Genomic DNA, 20,822 nt, shown 5'->3' on the forward strand with positions numbered 1-20,822 from the left:
ACCCTTCTGGGAGGTGAGCCATTCAGGCTCCTCAGGCTCCCACTACCCCTACCTGCTTGGTCTGTCTCTCTCTCATTCTTCAGTTCTGCAGGACCATCTGTTGTGGTTATGATCTAGGTTAGGGTCTTGTTCCCCTCTCGCTCGCTACTTTGCTTCTCTTTTTCTTTAACGTTCACCTGGTCAATCTGCGTACCTGTGGCATGGCGGTCCTTGCTCCAAGGAGGGTCAGTCACGGTAGCAACAGTGCCATCCTGCTTTGCTCTCCACTCCTCGCTATTGGAAGTGAGCGGTCTTCACCTTTCACGGGCAACACCTCGCTCCTTTTCGTCTCTGGCTCTCGGCTTGAGAGTGGAGGGTCTCGTGCTCCGGTCGACTCGGGACTGGACTCCTCTTGACGGGCTCCGGTCCACCACTTCTAATAAGTGATGGCGCCTCCTGGTCTCCTCGGATGTGCATGCCTTACTTCCTCCGGCCTTGCACATCTCTTCCAGGGACATATCGCGTACCCCTCTGGTGTTCTCTCGCTTCCACAGTGTCATCGGCTTTGCAGCTCTGCACGGTTCCTCCCCTGGTACACACTCTTACGTCATGGAGTCCTCTTGACTCCGGGGTTCTCCTTCTCCATTCCACGGTACCTGCCCCTTTATTCATCCTCCACTGTCAGAATGGACGTGTTCTTTGTGACAAGTGATCCAACAGGAATGGGATTCAGCATTACCTTGTGCCAAACACTGAGAGGTTTTGTCCTCTGTATTAACTCTGATATAGGAAGAAAGTGCATTATGGGGGAGTCACTTCCAGTGAGTTCCCACCTTTCCAAAACCCTGGGTAGGATTTTGCTGAGCAGGCTCACCTGCCCTAGCCTCAAAGGGGGTGGTCTCCCTGAAGGAATAAGTGAAGAAATCCCTGCATTTCTCACAATATATAATAATTAATTTGATATTTCTTTTCTTTTGACTATGTGCTGGTTGGAAAAGGTCCAACATCTTCCAACCAATGTTTACAGCAACATTTCACCAGCATGAACCGTCATACATTTAACCTGAATCTGTCACCTGAATCACTTAAAAGTTCATCCGGCATCACCTGAATACAGTGAAAATTTGGTGATTGTGGGGTCAGAGCAATTTATTACTAAAGAAAGCAATGCCAAGAGGCATCCTGAAAGATGTTTGATCATCTGCTCCTGTACAAAAGGGAGTGGTCAGGGAATGCTTACTTTGTGGCTCCCTAGTTTTGTTCACCTGACCCCAAATACACATACATGTCATAGATGGTAAAAATGTTATTAGAAAATGGCCATTCCTCCATGAGTCTGTGGTCTTTTGCTTCTTCTTATAGTGTCTTCCAACATTGTGATCTATAGTTTATATGTCATTGTTGTGTCCCAGGGTCACATGGTCAGAAGTAAAAGGGGGAGACTGGGTGGCAAGGGAAGCCTCCACTCCAGCATGCCAGAACATCTGATGGCATGTAACATCAGCAAAGGCAGTACTGATGAGCTCTGAGGGATCCCCCATTCTCGTCTTCACAGAATTATACGCAATACCTGGAATTAAGGGTTTCATAAACAGACCACACATGGAGAGGAGGTGGTACTAATTGGTAAGCCCAATATGCTGCAAAAAGCCACAAATCACTTCCCTCATTTTTCCAGTCAGTAAATCAGCACCTGCATAAAAAGGAGGCAGGAAATGACTGACCATGTGGGTATTAGGACAACATTCCAGAGTAAGGGCAGCAAGACCTCTCAATAGGAAGATGTACCAGTGAGTCAGGAACTGAGATGGCCAGTTCAGGAGGACCAACTACATCCAGAGATAGAAAGAGTTTGCTGTGCCAGGTAAGCCACAGTATCAGAGAGGCTAGGCTGAGAGCTCAGGCTGGAACAGGAAATCTCCTGTGGGAACTTGGGCCCAGAGGCTGGACGGGGCCAGACAGTGAGCAGAAACAGCTCATGTGAAGCGGGTAGGTGTGCTATAACACCAGGAGCAAGTTAGAACTTAAGATTCAAGCCAGCTTGGGGTGGGGGATAGGTAACTCTGACCCAGATCTTGGTGGTAGGTACAACATATCCCTGGCCCCAGACAGAGAACCATGCATGGTGTTGAGAACCCAGGTGGTAGACGGGAAAGAGATAAAAGAGGAAATCCTATGCAGAAGTACCCGGATAGGGGATCATATCTAGCTGCAGCAAGCCAAGAAAGAGCACTGTGGTAAGAGGGTGAATTACAGCATTTTCTCAACAAAGCAGAGGAAGGAACCCCTGGAGACTTGGCCTGAACAACAACAGCTCCAAGGCCACCATCGTACAACCCTGGAAGCATCGCAATACCAAGGGGCATGAAACAGATACAAGCAGGGGCCATGGCTGTTTCAGAGATCTGGATCAAGACCGACAACGAGGAAGTGTGCTGGAGCATGATGAACAACCCTGAGATTGTCACGTAATAGACATTGTCCCGGGTGTTAATACACCAGGGTTTGGGATGAAGACTAAAGAACTGGTCTCTGTAATCAAAATACTTGCCCCTATAGAAAAGGTTTCTCTCCTTTCATCGTATCCCATCCTGGCACAAGGTGGTCATTGAACCTTATCCCCCAACCTCATCACCTGAATAAAGATGTTCTTGCGGTGTGTTCTAAGGTTTACTTTCATCTGAGTATCCAAGATCACTTAATAATGAGAGTCAGAGAACCCTCATGAGTGTCATTTATTTTCTTAAAGAAAAGGGAATTTCTGGTGATCTTTCTCTCGCCCCTTTTTGGCTTTTAACATGGAGCCTTTCATCCTTGTAATATTGAGGAGTTGAAAAGGTGCTCCGCTTTGTGAGTTGGCCATTGGCGTGACACGACGTTGTCACCTACTTCTAGGAGTGATTTCAATGGCATGTCTTCTTGTTTCTGTATATTGTTTCATAGCCACATTGGGTCGTGTGTCTTTCTTACAGAGTTGACACAATTGGCGTGGCTTCCATTACGTGTTGTGTGTTGAGGATGACGAATGGGAACCTGTAGTCTGAACATTAACTCAGGTGGGCACTTGCTGGTTGTGGTGTGAGGTGCGTTGCAATAGTCTTGTAGTAATTGTTACATACGTTGCTCAATGGGTTTGCTGGTGATGAATGAAGTCAGTAGGGATCTTTTCAAAATGCCCGTAAAGAATTCTACTGTTCCATTTGCTTGGGGCCATAATGGTCTGACACGCCGAAGAAAAAAAAACATGTATTCAGTGAACTATTCGAATACTTGACTGGTGAAAGGTCATAGGTTTGTTCAACTCCGGGCCTCGAGGGCCGAAATCCTGACAGGTTTTCAGGATATCCGTCATTAATATTAATGAAGAAAAATGTGCATACTTTTCGAAACATTGCATGCAAATTTATCTCATGAATATTAATTAGGGATATCCTAAAAACCCGGCGTTGGATCTGGCCTTCGAGGCCTGGAGTTCGACAACTCTAGCTTGACAAGTTTTGGTACCCGATAGGCAGTGATTATTTTGTGCATGTATTTTGTATTATATATTCAGTGCAGGGATGATGGTTGAGGCAGGTGGATGATATGATTTGTAAACCCATACACATAAAAGTACTACTGCATGTGGTAATTACCAAATGTGGTTATTACCACATGCAGTAATTTACAGACCACATGTAGTCATGTTAGACTCTGAACTGGGGAATAACAGAAATGTCTGCATGACTTGGAATCATGCAGACCTTTCCAAACACCTGCATGCAGTAATAGTAATTGAGTTTGGCAGTATTACAAAAGGTAACACCGCCAAACTCATAAACAGGCCCTTCGTTTTTCCATTTGTGCTGTTCTCCATAGATTATCATTTTTCCCATAGGACCTCATGTGAATAGGGGCTCCATAGGGTTGCCAGTTCATTAAAAAATATAGTCAAGCAATTCATGTACATATACCAGTAACTTGCCATAGGCCATTGCCACTGATGTTCGGTGCCATTTACCTTGTCCGAGAAGGCCTGTGATTCATCTGTTATAAATAGCATGTATGATGGTAAAATAATTCAGTAGATTCCAAACAGGAACAGTGACTTGCAGGCCACAGGTTCAAATCTGTGCAGTCCTCATTTTAGAGACCTACAGGTCACATGTTTGAATCCCTGTAAGCGTCCATCCAATGACCTACAGGTTACAGGTTCAAATCCGGGAAGGTGCCAGCTCAAAGACCTGCATGTCACAGGTTTCAATCCCTGTAAACAACCACCCACTAATCTACAGGCCACAGGTTCAAATCCGGGGAGGCACCAGCTCAAAGACCTGCAGGTCACAAATTTCAATCCCTGTAAACAACCACCCACTAATCTGCAGGCCACAGGTTCAACTCTGGGGAGACGCCAGCTCAAAGACCTACAGGTCACAGGTTTCAATCCCTGCAAACAACCACCCACTAATCTGCAGGCCGCAGGTTCAAATCCGGGGAGACGCCAGCTCAAAGACCAGCAGGTCACATGTTTCAATCCCTGTAAACAACCACCCACTAATCTGCAGGCTACAGGTTCAAATCCGGGCAGGCGCCAGCTCAAAGACCTGCAGGTCACAGGTTTCAATCCCTGCAAACAACCACCCACTAATCTGCAGGCTACAGGTTCAAATCTGGGGAGATGCCAGCTCAAAGACCAGCAGGTCACATGTTTCAATCCCTGTAAACAACCACCCACTAATCTGGAGGCCACAGGTTCAAATCGGGGGAGGCACCAGCTCAAAGGCCTGCAGGTCATAGGTTTCAATCTCTGTAAACAACCACCCCCTAATCTGCAGGCCACAGGTTCAAATCCGGGGAGGCGCCAGCTCAAAGAACTGCCGGTCACAGGTTTCAATCCCTGTGAAAAACCACCCATTAATCTGCAGGCTACAGGTTCAAATCCGGTATGGGCCAGTTTAGAGACCTGCAGGTCACAGGTTTGAGTTTCTTCTATGCTGACTTGAACAGGTTGAATTCTTTTCTTGAGTTTACTTTAATTGCATTTGCTTAAATTGTTTGTAGTAATTGCATAATGCAATATTATTATAACTTGTACTGGACATTAGCATTCCGCAATCCCTTATCTGTTTTGCTTGCTGAAATTGGGATCATACTGCTGCACTTAGAACTCTTTTTGAGTATATCTTAGACCTGGCCCACTCTAGCATAAAGGTAAGCCAAGGGCTATGAGTGGGGCAGGTTAGAGTTTCGTTCCCGGGATCCACCAACCCGGGTGTTTTGGGAATTTAGCTAAAGCAGGTATCCGAGCCACTCCACCACCGCTCCTGCAGTGTCCTAAAACTTATTGTGGTTATGACAGCAGTTTAGATAAGGAATGCTGGTGTCTAAGCACAATTACTGGATAGTCCCATTCCAGTGGTGAGATGTTCAATAACATTAACTTGAAAAAAAAAGCCCTTCAGTTGCTAGTTTCAGTGCCCCTGTATGCGTGGTATGGGAAAACGGGACCGAGAGTGGGGCGAGTGGACCGGGGAGTGGTGGGGAGAGGAAGGGGAAGTTCCAGGGGTTCAGGTGTTCTCCAGATTAGGGATTGTGAATGTCGGTCGGGAGGTCAACCAGTAGGGGTTCCAGGGGTGTCCCCCGGAGGGACAATCAAAGGACGCGCGTGTGAACGATGGGACAGCAAGGAGCGACAAGGCATACATTTCGTAACTTCCTCTGTGCAAGTGTCTCAGTGTAACAGTAGCTGTCAAATGGATACCTTTTGAAAAAGGCCTGTAGGACCAGTTTAGGTATACAGGTTTGCTATTGAATGGTGTGGAGTCAAAGTTACTCTCTCTTACTCCAAGTTGGGTTGCTTCAGAGCAGGATGAAGGGAGCTAGTATAGCAGCCAAGACACTGCTGCCTGACCACCACATGGTGGGCACAAAACATAAACCAGCAGAAACCTTTCCTTAACTGTGGTTGAGAGGGAGGGTCCGCCCAAAAAGGGAGGAGGTGGGCAAATAGGACCAGGGATATCCACAAAGTAATCAAGCAGAGACCATATTGCTCAATCTACCCAATATCCACAATACAGAAGTCAGCCAGTTTCAACTAGAAGGGTAGGGAAAAGGGGGAAATGACAGCAGACTTGAGTACTGCTGTTACCTAGAGAGAGAAGCTGAGAGTGGTTGGAGAAGGAGAAGAAGGCGAGAGAGCAAAAAGGAGGGCAAGAGAGAGGTTGGAGAAGAAGGGAGATCAGGAGCAGGAGGACTAGGTGTAGGAGGAGTGTGAGCAGAAGGATGTAGAGAAGTAGGAGCTAAAGCAGAAAGTGGCGGGGAACAAAAACAGAAAGAGGAGCAGGGAAGGGGCTAGAGGGTAAGGACCCAGTGAGTGACCTGCGGACAGGACCAAGACCCAGGTACAGGTCAGCTCCAGAAGACCCCCATTATTCAGTCCCCAGTGGGGGAACCGATTTCAAGGCAGATTAACTATTTAGGACCTTTGAAGGAAAGGTGGCAGAGGCAAGAGGAGAAATGATAGAAAGGTTACTATGTGAGTAAGGGGTTCTACAGCCCTATAGGTTGCTGAAGTGAGTAAGGGGCATTATATCCCCCTTGGGCTACTGTAACAAGTAAGGTGTTCTCTATCCCCTAAGGTTAAGGAGTAGGTCTGGATGCTATAACTGCTTCAGACTGGTGAGCGAGTTGGCACTGTAGTTACCGTCATTGTATAAGTGAGTCAAGGCAGAGCTAACAAAACTCTATATCCCCAAGACCCAAAGGGGTGGAAGCAGACAGGGAGGATGGCATACAGAATAGGGTGGCAGGAGCAGATCAAGAGCTAGACCCAGAAATCATTTAAATAGCACCCAGGAGGAGGGGAGGTCATTCCACCTGGACCGACCCAACTTGCGCGAGGTATGCTTATCAGAGTTGACCCAGCCAGGACAGCCAAGCTCAAAGGAGACCCCTCGGGCAGGAGGGTGAACTATGTTCCTGCTCATTCCTGTCCCTTAAGCACACAAGAGATCCAACAATCACCAAAGGAAATCCCATCAGGCGACATAGCCAAGACACAGATATCGAGGAGCAACAAGGAGGGTCCCAGAGGACGGACCACACAAATGACAAAGAATGGTGTCGGCACACCGCCAACTCCTGAAAAAGTGTGAGTGACTTTTGTGGACACTCGCCTGCGGTGATCGCCCATAAACCACCGCTTGAAAGAGATGGGCCTGTAGTTTTGAACTTATACATCAAGGCAGTTCTCAAACATTATAAATAATAATGAAAAAGGCCTATCTTCTCCTGCCTCTAAAGGCTTTTCCCTACCTAACTAAAGAAGAACTTGGGTGCTTGTCGTCAGGGCGGTTGCCAAACACAAAGTGCCCGCCATCTACCCAAACTAACCTACTCTAACCCTTCACTAACAAGAGCAAAATAAACAGCTGCAGGGGAACGGCTCCCTTCTCCTGGTGCAATGGGATCATCCCTAGGGGCGAACTTCTGTTACTGTCTGATAATAGTTCAAGTTCTTCACTTGTAGAGAATAGCAGGAGAATGACTCCCTTCTCCTGGTCCCATAGTTCAACAACTGCTCTCTCCTCCTGATCGACTTGGTCAGCCTCCAAGCTACTGTTTAGTCACCTTTTTGCCTTTGTTTCTGATCCAACAATTTAGATGAAAGAACCAGGGGAATGACTCCCTTCTGCGGGTTCAGGCGGTTCAGCCATTGGCTAACTTTGGAGAGTTTCCTGCAATAGTTTTTATCAACCTTCTTTCCAGGCTTCTCTTAGGATGTGAATAAAAGTCAAACACTCCTGTTGCTTCCAACACACAGCCATTGCTCTTCTTCATTTCCCCTCCTCTTGTCGCTGAAAACAAGGGGAACTGTTTCCTTAGTGTCCTTGACTTCTTTGAAAAGGAGATTATTCTTGTGGCATTCTCTAGACTGAATGTCTCTTTTGGTGATAGAGCGTTGAAGGAGAGTAATCCCGGTGTGTTCCTCTCTTTCAATCGCTTTAAAACAACTGAGGCGAGGACGATCACTAGTTAGTAATCTTCACACTTGATACTGTCCCAACTCTGAAGACGAGGGAGATTACTCCAGCGACTTTCTTTCCTTTCAATACTCTTGATATGATTACTGAGATGAGGGAGATTACTCCCAGTGTCTTTTTCCCATTTTGTATTTCTGGTGCAAGTATTGAGACGAGGGAGATCTCTCTGGGGGCTGTAATTTCTTTTTTAATACTCTTGACACAATTACTGAGATGAAGGAGATTACTCCTGATGTCTTTGTCAGACCTTGCTGAGAACTCAGAATTCCTTGGAAGCCAAGCCACAGTGCTAACTCCAGCCCCAGGAATAGATTCTTCCCATTCTGTACTTTTAATACAGTCACTGAGACGAGGGAGATTACACCTGGTGTCTTCTTTAACTTCAGCACCTTTCCTCAATCTCCTACCGGTTCTCCCATGACTCCCGTTGCCTCTTCGTTGTTGGAGCCAGATGGCCAATTCTTTCTGGGGTTATGGTCGATGCCTTCCCATGGAACATTCACTCTGCTTTTCCTTCTGCTCCCTGCTGCCGTGCTTTGAATCCGCAGGATCTCTGGCCAGACAGTGTTGGTGTAATTAATGGACTGCCCGGTCCATCTCCTCGAGGTCACGCCACTGCGAGTCAGTTTCCAGCTTCCAGTCAGGCCTTCTATGGGTCGGCCTGCCCAATACTCCTGCAATCTGCTGTTGGCGTCCTCCTGACTGGAGGTTAATTTCGCCAGCATAGTTTCTTGCTGCTAGGTTTGAACTTCCCGGGTCTGCCAAGCTTCAGGCCTGCTTTGCTTTTTATTGGGTCCTTCCTCTATTTTTATTCCATTCAGTTGGTTCCTCCCCAGGGGAGTGTCACACTCATTTGTTTGTGTCCATTGGGTGTTCTTCATGCCTCTTTGAGGTCACCTCTTCCCAGTACCTTCTGTACTTGCCAAAGGAGTAGTTTGTATACGCTCTTCTTCTTCACAGTACTCCTTGAAGATGACTTGGGAGCAGACTGTATGTCCATTTTAGTCTTCCTGATTTTTGTATTGTCAATATTTACAGGAAGAAAAGGAAGACATATTGTCATAACATACAGTAGTGCTTTCAGATAGTTTCTCCGCACAATTTATAGATTTCAGGGACTCAAGGGCAAGAGGGTTAAGGAGTTCCATCACAGTCTCACCCTGCTAGGTCCCGCTTTTGGCCGCCACTAGGAGGAATGTAGCATAGCAGGCTCACCTCCCTGGCATCACAGGGAAGGGCTCCCCCTTCGGGTGAAGTGACGTGATCTCACGAATCATCCCAGAACCCATTGGCCAGTTTCCCAAAACGTTTTTGGTGCAAGTGCGGAGATCCACTAGGGTATCTCCTCATTTGGCCATACAAAGTATCAGCCCAATTCACAAAGGGCTTCTGAATGAACGCATCAAAGATGTACTCATTCAGATGCCCTTTTCCTGCTTTTCGCTTTTGTGCAAATAAGGGGGTATTTCTGTGTATTTTAAAGCGCGTCCCGTGTTCACAAACAGGATTTGCTTTCAAATATCCAGAAACAAGGGTCACCCCCCTGCACCTTTTGAAACAAGCACAGGAGGAAGCGCAAATCAAAAATGTTTTATGAGTGTGGCAGCCGCAGGTGAAACCACGGATGTCACACTAGCATTTGCATCCCCCAAACGGGGATGGAAATGCTTTTTGTTTTGTCATTTCACCGAAATGTGCCCTTTAACGACCTCTCGCTGTGAACTGCACTCCCAGTAACCACTCAGTTGCTGGAAGTATGCCATGACCAATGATCAAAGTGAGTGGGAACGGTCGGGAGCGGTGTTCCACTACTTCTATTTTTTTCTGCTTACCATTTCTCTCGTTTTTATGACCATATTCACATTCTGTACAGAGGATTTGTCCATTAATGTCCCTGTGAAAGTGTAAAGTTGTAATAGGAGCCTTAGTTACTAGTCACTTACACTATTGCAATATCCCGGCCGTAACACTTGTCACATGTCACACTTTGCTTCCACCTACCCTCTCCCCTGCCGAGACCACAGTTCCACTACTTTTTTCAGTACACTTCTACCACTGGCCATGACACTAATGTATGCAAGTGGGCAGGACAGTGCATCATTGCGCTATTGTCCAGCCCCTCCAGAAATGCTCTGGTCACCTTTGTGGATAAGGGGACCTGAGCATTTCTCATACTAGCGCAAATTAATCGCGCGCATTCTATGTGCTCCTTTCGTGTGCGCTATTATTTGAGAATCTGGTCCGGTTTTATTTTCACCCACCCAGACACCTGCGCGATGAAGCAAAGGCCCTTCTGTTATTTAAAGAGGAACCCAGGTCCCCTAAGAGTTTTCAGGAGATTCCAATCAGAATCTGGGCAAGGAGGCACCTTTTCTAGAGTTTACGCTCTAGTTGTAGAGAGGGATTTCTTACATGGGCGTAGGACATGGGGGGGGAAAGGGGAGACAAATCCCCCCCACAATTTTAAGTGGGGGGATATAATGGCATTTATCCCCCCCAGAATATGCCTGCTTACATACCAGCCATTTTGAAGCGGCAACGTAATTTGCATTGAAAATGAAGAGGGACAACTCTTAGTAATTACATTGTAAACATCCACAGAATTTATTTCAAGTGTCTTCCTGTTCCAATAAAACAGAGCATGTTAAACATTCACGCAGGATCACATGTACTGCAGACAGGACCTAACACTGGTTTAGAGCATAGGCTGCACCCACAGACGGACTCGCAGGTATTTCTGTGTTCCCTGTATTGTGTACCCCTGCACAAAAACACGGTTTCTATGCTTCCCAAACGTCCAATCATATTGATCTTTCTAATCATCTTCAATTTATTTTGGACAATGGGTTGCTTCCTTTGAAATAGAAAACTATATATAAAGTTGTACAGGTAACGGAGGTCAAATTCGTGGACAAGAATTTAATCTAATTAGACCATTGTGGCTTCACACTGGTGTATAATAATGTTGCCCCTGGCTGCCTAGTGGCAGAGAAAGAGCAAAGCCCACTATCCCAGGCAAAGATCCTATGCCGTGGATGGCAGAGCGATGCAGTGACTAATGCAGCACCCCTGCTTCTCACCCTGCTGTGGGGCTAGGGATGGGACTGGAACCCGGCCTTGCTGCAGCACCCGGCCAGAGATCACACTGCATTTTCATGTGTTCGCTTTCAGTTACAGATCAACATAGTTTACAATTAAACCTACCAATCAGAGTTTAAAACTACAAAAATAGAACCTGTAAAGGAATGCCTTATGGAAAATAAAAGCAAGCATTGGCAATGCCAACAGTTTAGGCTTTAGTGTAGCCATGGCAAAGGCACTTGCCAGGCCCTGCCATAGTGGTATTAACTGTCAATTGATGGTAGCAAGTGCAGAATGGTGCAAGTACCTGGACATCTAATAGCGGCGGATGGCAAATGTCTAATACTTATACACAAGCAAAAACGAGCGGCTTTGTCATTGCTTGTTTTTGACAGGACTTCAGTGAAGGACACACAAAAAGCTTATAAATCGAGTGGTCGAAGCCTGCAATGATTCCTTACAGGAATTCAAAGCGAACATACACACCCTTAGCACTTGAGAATTTGATATCAGTATATCATCATGTTGACCTTCAATATTACAAAAACAATGCACTTTACTAGGAAAGGGGTGCTTTCATCCGCTTCTGCAAACATATCCAAGTGTTAAACATGTTTCCAAAAAAGCAAGTTTTTTTTGTTACTATTCTTTGACAAGACTGGAGGCTTACTAATATTCAGGGGTGGACTGGGAACCATATTACACATTTTCATAAACTCCAAACATTTTCCTATGAGAAAATGTGGAAATAAAATAGGTTACCACACCTGCTAATATTAACTATTAACTTATCCACTTGTCCGATAGGAAGGAAACAGTACACTTTAAAGTACACTTTAAAGAACATCTTGTATGTGTAGCAAAGTACTTACTTACTCGGCTCCTAATGAATCAGAGTCATGGCCCCAGAACAAACAATTCACACAGGGTACACGCACACAAAAGTAGGTGCAATGAGACCTACTTCCTTTTCTTTGCTGCTCGCCACAGCAAATAAGTTGCCCACATTTCAGTATTCACTACTTACTTCTTTGTAATGCCTTGTAAAGATGTATATATGTTTGTGTCCTTCAGTGCAATGCTGCATTGACTCATAGGCAAATCGAGCCTGCCAGTCAATTTACCAATGAGGCTGCTCCGAACAGCCTCACTGCTAATATGACTGACAACTTTGCTAGCAGTACTTTTTGTGTGCATCCCAGGCCGTTCTGAAAGCTCTGTGTCTACGCACCCAAGGAAGCGGCTTCTTGTCTGTCAGCTAGGGAATTCTACTCAGGGAAAGGCGTAGGCATTGGTTCCCGTGCCCATGTTCTCTTGCAAAATTAACAGAACTCCACACGCGTATTACCCCAGCCTGGCTCATTGGGTTAAGTAACGACATCAAAGTTCTGTGGCTAACCAACGGTTTTAAATCCTTGGCTCATTGCTTTCTTAAAGCACCCACTCTCGACCCGGCAGGCCAGAGAATCAGGGTCACCTCAGATGTTAAAACAATGCAATACGATGTTATCTTAAAAGGAGTGACATGTTTATGATTTTACACTTTACATTGGCAACTTGGGATCTGTGCAAGCTGCCCTATAGGTTGCGCTACCTTCAAGACATAGACACACCCTGGAAGGAACTGTGATAAAGTCACTTGCTTGAGAGCATTGTTTGGCACAGACATGTATCTTGCAGATATGCATAATGTGCGAAACTTTTCATTTACACAAAAAAGTAAACATGGGTTATGCTCTTCAAAGAAGCAGACATGAACCAGTCCATGTTTTAAATCTTTTAAAAATAGGTTTTCTTTGTGATCCAGTTTGCCATTTGAAGTGCTAATGACTCAGACATAAAAACTTAACCAAAGCAATATTTACAGAGACAAGGTTACTACAATATTATTTTTGGTGTCAGTTGCAGTCATTTCAACCAAATACTGTGAACATTGTGATTTTCAGGCCCTCTTGAGACAGGTCCACATCAAGTATGAAGTCTTTCACACTGTGGCAAACTGCCCAGAAATATAACAGGCAACACTGGCAGTATTGAGTGTAGGTACCGACTTTCAAGCTGAAGGCTGGAAAAGGTACGCACTGCGCAGCATCACAGAAGGGGTGTGAGGCAGGTTTGGCTCAGGTGGTCATTTGAGGAAACTCTACCAGTGAGAGGAGGTATGAGGCTTTAACTCGTGAGAGGAGCTCTTGGCTACTTGACGATGGCAGCCTGCCCCTCTGGAGCCTGGTGTGGGCTTGGGGAGATTTTTCTTTTGTGTTCTGTATGGACTGCGCCACTTGCTTCAGTCGTCAGCGGCCTGAGCACTGGGGCCACTTAGAGGCAGCACTGGGGGACAGCTGGCTGGAGGTGCAGCAGGAGTTAGCGCTGCATTCTCTTCCTTCCTTATATCTCCCTTTTAACCTCTTTTTTTCTTCTCTCCCTGCCCTTTCCCCATAGTTTCGGCGCCTGCCTTTATACGATTTGCATATTTGTTTCATTTTCTATAAGGTTGCAAATGTTACATCAAAAGGCATTCCTCAACCTTCATCATAATGTGTTCTCTTAATTTCCCATTCTTTTGCTTCACTTGCACTCTTCAGTGGTTCACATCTCGTGCAGAGTATCACTTGTGGCCTCTCCCTCTCAGAGTCACCAACATCATCTTCTGGGGGCCATGCCACGCTCTCACCGCTCTTCTCCCCCTTTTTGCTTCCTCTCTTTACCATCTTCCCTTTCCCTTTCTCCTCTCACACGCCACCCTGTATTTGCAAAATGGCATCTGTCACGCTGCAGGGCCATGCATTTGTTCGGTTCTGTGTTCACTCTGACTAATAGAGCGTGACACCTGTGTTCACATTTAATGCACAGAAAATGTCCACCTGTAACTGTGAACCAGTCAGTAATGAATTGTACACACTGGCTGTAATCTTACTCTAAATGCACGGTCGTCAAGGACAGAGAACACACCCAGAAGTGCCCACTCTGCATGGCCTGGTGGCACACCCAATAGACACTGTGCCAGGCAAGGGGATGCCTTCAGTCCTACACAATAAAGACAAAGAAAAAGCAAAGTCCCCAAGGTGTCCCCTGCCCCCCCAGATTTTATGTGTCTCCTACGCCCCTGGATTTCTATTTCATGATTCCCTAATGTGCATAACTCCCTTTGTGCTAGTAAATAACATACTGTGCGTGGATTTTAAAGTCCATCCTGTCTTCTCTTCTTTCAATACAGGGATGACCTGTCAAGCCAAGACGTCTTACACCGAGGACGAGATTCTCTGGGGCCACCGCTTCGAGCCCTGCATGAGTCTTGAGAAAGGGGCTTTCCGCGTGGATTACAGTCACTTCGACAAGACCTTCGACGTGCAGACCCCCTGGGGCAGTGCCAAGGAGATGCAGGAAATGGAGCAGCAGACCGATAACTCGACGCTCAGCCTGTTCTGGGACAACATGGGCCACGCTTGCGTCACAGGGGACATGAACCGGATGCCCAACAGCGACGGCTCGCCAGACTTTTCCAGAATGGACTTCCAGAGCCCTGGCGGGGAGAGGAGTGTGGAGTGTAAGGACAATGACTTGGAGGTTTGACAGCAAGGGGGTGCCCTTGACACGGTGCCAGCTCATCGAAGTATAGCCACTCAGTACGTGTTTGTAGTGCAATGCCTCACCACGGGCCACTCCCACTGTTATACAGTGCTATATACCTTGTCGAAGAAGGCCTCCTTAGTCATCCCTCATAAGTAACCATGGGCATAATTTTAGGGGGGGGACAGGGGTGTTTGTCCCCCCCAACTTTCATGGCACACTATTTTGTCCCCATTCATTTGGCTGGGGCACATTTTCTTCAGATGTCATGTCCCCCCCCCAACATTTTCAGCAAAGTTACTCCACTGTAACACGTTTGATGGTAAAAGAAATCAGTGGGCTCTGCGCCCACATGAGGACCTTCAGGTCACAGTTTGCATCCGTGTAAGCACCAGCTCAGACGCCTACATGGCACCCACACGGATCATGCTACAGGTTGAAGTGCATGCAGGAACCAGTTCAGAGACCTGGAGGTTGCCGATTTCAATCTCTGCCATGCAGGCGTCTGCCCAGAGACCTACAGGTCACAAGTATCAATCCCTGCAGGTGCCCACACTGGGGTCTATAAGGCACACATTGAAGTCCTTGCAAGCGCCTGCCCAGAGACCTACAAGTCACATGTATCAATTCCTGCAGGTGCCCACACTAGGGTCTAAAGGTCACACATTGAAGTCCTTGCAAGCGCCTGCCCAGAGACCTAAAGGTCACAGGTATCAATTCCTGCAGGGGCCTATACTGGGGTCTATAGGTCACAACTTGAAGTCCTTGCGGGCGCCTGCCCAGAGACCTACAGGTCACAGGTATCAATCCCTACAGGTGCCCACATTGGGGTCTATAGAGCACACATCGATGTCCTTGCAAGCGCGAGCTCAGAGACCTGCTGGTCAGAGGATTCAATCCTTTCAGGTGCCCACACTGGGGTCTATAGGTCAGACCTTGAAGTCCTTGCAGGCGTCTGCCCTGAGACCTACAGGTCACAGGTATCAATCCCTGCAGGTGCCCACATTGGGGTCTATAGAGCACACATCGAAGTCCTTGCAGGCGCCAGCTCAGAGACCTGCTGGTCAGAGGATTCAGTCCCTTCAGGTGCCCACACTGGGGTCTATAGGTCACACCTTGAAGTCCTTGCTAGCGCCTGCCAGAGACCTGCTGGAAGGGATTTTTTTAATTTGATAATTACTTTCAATAAGACAATCGATGAAAATACAAGTCACTTATATCAAGTTGTTTTACAGTTTTTTTTTTACAAAAGAGAAAAATAAAAATGTTGTGTATACTCCAGAATAGTGAGCATGACATGTTGTCTGTATACAACAGGGGAGTTTGAAAGCACATTGATCCACTCAGATGTTTGCCAGACATTATTATAATATAATATGTGAGAACAGTTCAACATCCCCAAAGATGGGTCTTCTGCGAATTTCTCCCATTAACACTACGCGTTTCGGGGCAAATTGTCCCTTCATCAGGTGGAAATATCGTCTTTTCAAAGTCTGTCTTCTTTAAACAATCTAGTAAATATAAAGGAAACAATACTATCAAAATAGACGTTCTTATAGATAGTAAGGAAATACAGTAGTCTCTGTATTATTCTACATGTCAACTTACCTGTAACCTCATATGTTGTAAATAGCCGTAAAGGGACTGCAAGTACAAATAATCCAATCAGTTCAGCTTGCTCTCACAGTTGAAATACCCAAAATGCTGATAGTTTATGCCGAACTGTTAAGCAAAAATGTCCATTAGACTGACCTTCCACCTCATCAATCCGCTCCAATGTCCAAAGGCTGAAAATAAATACAGCAATCCTAGTTGTACTGATGATGTTTCACTTCGTGCGTTACAAAAATCATACAGGTTGCTTACATCCCGATGTTCCAATTACACTTGCTTGGAAATTATAACTGTCTACACTTAATGTCAAGAAGCCTCCAATCCACCACAACAATTCCGATTAGTCTGGAAAACCAATCAGAACACCTACTTTAGATTCAGCCAATCTCTAAAAAGAAGAGGTCTATTGGGATTATGCTGCCTCTAACATAACACTTTATTCATGCAGAGTGTGGGACTACAACTCCCATCAGCCCTACCCAAGATAGTCAATGGTAAGGAATCTTGGGAATTGTAGTCCAAAACACCTGGAGGGCAGGTTGCAGAACCCTGTCCAAGGAACATGTCTGTTAGTGATTCTGGAAATTGACCACATCTGTGAGTCAGGGCATACTAGCTCATGCTTTGCACGTCAGAGAGCTGATTCTTGGCGAGCCCATCCTCCTCTGCACCCCTTTGAAAAGAACATCTCATTTTAGGTCAGTCCTTTTTCTCAGGAGGGTGTTGTGAGCTTATCATCAAGGCTGCCAACTGACACACCCCACAGCCAGGATGTCAAAGGTGTCCTAACACTAGCACAGAAGCGCGCAAATGTGGTGCGAAGGCCGTTCTACACTGATTTGTTGCTGCTGTGTCTTCACGTTCCTGCAATTCAGTTTAGCATGTTCTACAATTCGTGTATTAAAGGGGGGGGGGTGCATCGTCCATGCCCTAGATGCACCCTTTCCACTTTAGAGCAGCGGTCGTCAACATTTGGCTGTCCAGATGCTGTAAACTACAACTCCCTTCATCCCTAGCCAGTATAGGTCCAGGTGATGCATCTTGGGAGATGTAGTCCAAAACATCTGGCTAGACATAGGTTGCAGACACATGCTTTAAAGATACGCACTGAAGTAACACAACTCAGCCTTGCAACTGGAAGGTCCGACATGTATCTTCTCAATCCATGTTCATGATGAACTGTCACTGACAACCTGCTTTGAAATGCCTTGTGTTATTTTGTGACAATATTAACTTTCTTCAAATTAATGTCCATATTGCAAAACCTGGTGGCTGACAATGTGCTTAAAACGCCATAAACTTTCAACTCAGGAAGCAAAACGTTAGAAGGATCACAGCGGCAGGAGATCGAGGAAAGATTGGCAAATTTGACAGTACTTCTGTTTTCACGCTGTTCACTGTTTTATTGTACTCATAAAGAATTCTAGGCAGCATAGCCAATGTTCGAAGGCGTGGTTTACTGTTGACTGTCACGCATACTTTGCAGGAATTTATGACACAGAGGAGCAACACCCCCTCTTATAATTCTGGTCATAGGGATTACATTATTTGTGAAATTATTTTCCTAAACAAAAACTTTCATGAAGGCTAATTTTGAAATGTGGTGGCGCCAGCGAGGGCTCATCACCATTTCCTGCTGACACTGATTAAAATTGTGTGTGCACTGCTTCGAAAAAAAAGAACCCGCTAAATTGTAACCTATGTCCTTTCCGCTCAATACATTCCATGGAAATTGCTTCTCAATGCAATGTTTTGGCTGAAATACATTTCAATGCAAGTGCAACTCACCTTTCATCTCAAAGCATTCCACTTAAATGTTTTTTAGTTTTTGGTTAATTTGTTTTACCTCTTGAGCAGGGAATTCGACATTTCCTTAAATCAGGGGTTACTTCTGTTAGCCACATTTTTAAATCCCACTTGCCCCTTCTACCACCATCCATATTGAAATTGAGGACCTATTTGTTTTTTTCTCCGTGATACTCCCTATTATTACCCTATTGTGTTCCCCTCACATCCGCATTGCGGTCTATCACTTTTAACATTTTTGAGCATGCTATTTTTTTGTAATGCTTGTTTCCTTATTTTGCTGATGTCACCTTTGAATTGATAACTCTTTTCGTGGGATTTGCACACTTCACAATGACTTTGCAACCTCTGCGGTGGAACATACTTGCAATGAGTTTTACTTTCAAATTAATTTAATTGGAATGCATTTCAGTGAAATAAATGTAGCTAAATGATAGGAGAACCAATTTCCAACTGATTCTGACTAACCGATTTGTCTTCACTATCCGACCACCTACTAAACTTATTTTCTGCAGTGCAGTCTCCACTAGTTGAGAGCAAAACTATATGCAACACTTGTTTAATTTTCTTTTCCTATAATTACAGCTGAGTTTGTAAAATTACATAAGAATACAAACCAGTTTGGTTTTTAGTAAATGCTTATAATGTGAATGTTAACGTTAAAGGTATCAACGTCACCACCAAAGTGGTCCGCAGGCGCTCTGGCGGATATGAAAAGAAGAGTGTGGAAAAAAGGGGGTTTGGTGGAGGGTTAGTAGGGTGTAGTTGGGAATGTATGAGTAAAATGTATATAAAAATCAAATTCAGTGGCGATTATATGCATATTTATTGGAATTTTACAACACTACTAGACCTTATTATTTTATGGATGCTCTTGTGTGCAGATATCATCCTAACGATCTAACCTCGTCCGTGCCTATGCTAGAAGCGTAGATCTTACATTGTTTACTGCCGTAGTCTCCCTTGTGTTCGACTTATTAATAAAATCTGTTTCCTAGCTGCTGGAATAACACTCTCTAAAACATCTGAGAAACAGACCACCCAAGCACTGCTCATCATTCAATTCGAGTTTCTCTAATGTTCCTGCATAGATGCCTTGGTCCATAATTAACGGAGGGCCTCCATCAACCCCTAAGGTTCTGCGTTTCCTAATGATGCTCCATATATGTGTTTGTGCACCTAGGAATATACAGGCAAACACATGATTCCTTTCCATACTAGATATGAAGTGGATCCCTTCTGAACTCTTGAATCCCTACTGTGACCTCATTACGTCTTGAATCCCTACTGTAACCCCATTAGGTCTTGAATCCCTACTGTAACCCCATTAGGTCTGGGTCTTCCGGGTCAGGCTCATTGTCTAAGGGAAAAGCAATTCATTACTAGCCCTTCATTCTGTACTAGTCACCATTGGTGTTTTTGCCCTCCTTTTCTGTGGGTGGACAGCATGCTGTGTGGACCAGCATCGTCCACGTACCATGGCATTCTGGCAAAAAATGGCTCTGCTAGCAAAGCATATGTCTCACCTTGTAATGTACAGATACATTTCAAAATACCATGTGCCATATTAATGCGTCTTTATATATCATAGAGCTGTCAGCCTGTGTCTTGTTTTTTAGGTTAAAGACTGTTGCGTGTGGCCCATAAAACACTGTGTGCAATATTTGAACTTATGAAGAATTTACTGCTAATACCGGCTTATATTGAGCAAGCCTCTGTAACAAGCCAGACATTAAATGTATCTTTATCATAATACAAAATGTTCCCTTGATTGTGTCTGGAGCCCATGCAAATGATATGGGATCTGTGGCATAGAGACAATATCATAAGGTTTGGTATTATTGTTGAATGCACTCAAAATTGCTATGAATAGTGCAAAGAGTGCATTCACTTTGCAATTAATTACAACAGACATAGGTCGTAAGGTATACCTTAACGTTGGCCAATAAGGTACTCAGTGAGAATCATGTTAGTCGGTAACTCCATGTAATTGAAAATTGCCACTTGGGAATTTAATTTAAATTCTATTGAATACCATATAACAATATTGCTTTTGTGAATTACTTCAGCTCTGTTATTTTCAATCTCATTCAAAGGCATACGTCATGTATGAAATATTTAGCAATTTATTTACATTTCAAAACTTCAATGTTTGTGATCATGATTCCACGGTCAATAAGTAGAGTTGACATATTTCTGAAACATGAATTGGTTTGCATTTTGATGTGAACCTTTGTTTTTTTTTTTTAGAATCACGCAATTCCAATCTTGCCTACTCCTTCGGAGGCCCACACACTTAACTGCAATTGGCAGTCATTAGTTATGTTCCTCACTTCAGCTCAACGTTGCAGTGTACAGAATGTTTCTGTGTGGCTGCGTGTGTGTGTGTGTGTGTGTGTGCACGCACCTGCAGGTGTGTGGGAAAACATTGAGATTTGTAAAAATAGATGAGCAACAGTAGAGACGATTAGAGAGGAAGGACATGAGACAGAACATTTTTAAAGATTTGATCTCAAAGATGGAAGATGATCCTCTACTCTGCTCCTATCTCCCCCTATGTCTCAATGGTTAGTCCTCAAATCGACAAGGATTTATAACATTACGGGGTGCATGCTGCTCAGTATGGGAATTTGCAAACATTTTGTACTTTGGGATCTGTGTCTATTTTATCCATATGCCTCTTTATCTTTTTTATCATTTTTTTATTTACACCGAAGTTTACATGCTTGGTTACCCATATATTCCGTCTTA

General features: G+C 45.0%; 1 protein-coding gene across 1 annotated transcript in view; it reads left to right on the plus strand.

Moving 5' to 3' along the window:
* LOC138487704 (G protein-activated inward rectifier potassium channel 4-like) overlaps positions 1–20,040 on the plus strand; it is a 225,574-nt gene extending 205,534 nt beyond the window's left edge. Inside the window, exon 4 of the mRNA XM_069614234.1 lies at positions 14,299–20,040. Within this exon, the coding sequence (XP_069470335.1) occupies positions 14,299–14,654 (356 nt within the window). The 3' untranslated portion in view covers positions 14,655–20,040. The remainder of the gene's footprint in view (positions 1–14,298) is intronic.
* The last annotated feature ends 782 nt before the right edge of the window (positions 20,041–20,822 follow it).

This window comes from Ambystoma mexicanum, chromosome 9 (genome assembly GCF_040938575.1).
Source record: "Ambystoma mexicanum isolate Mex_15411 chromosome 9, UKY_AmexF1_1, whole genome shotgun sequence".
Lineage (NCBI taxonomy): Eukaryota > Metazoa > Chordata > Amphibia > Caudata > Ambystomatidae > Ambystoma > Ambystoma mexicanum.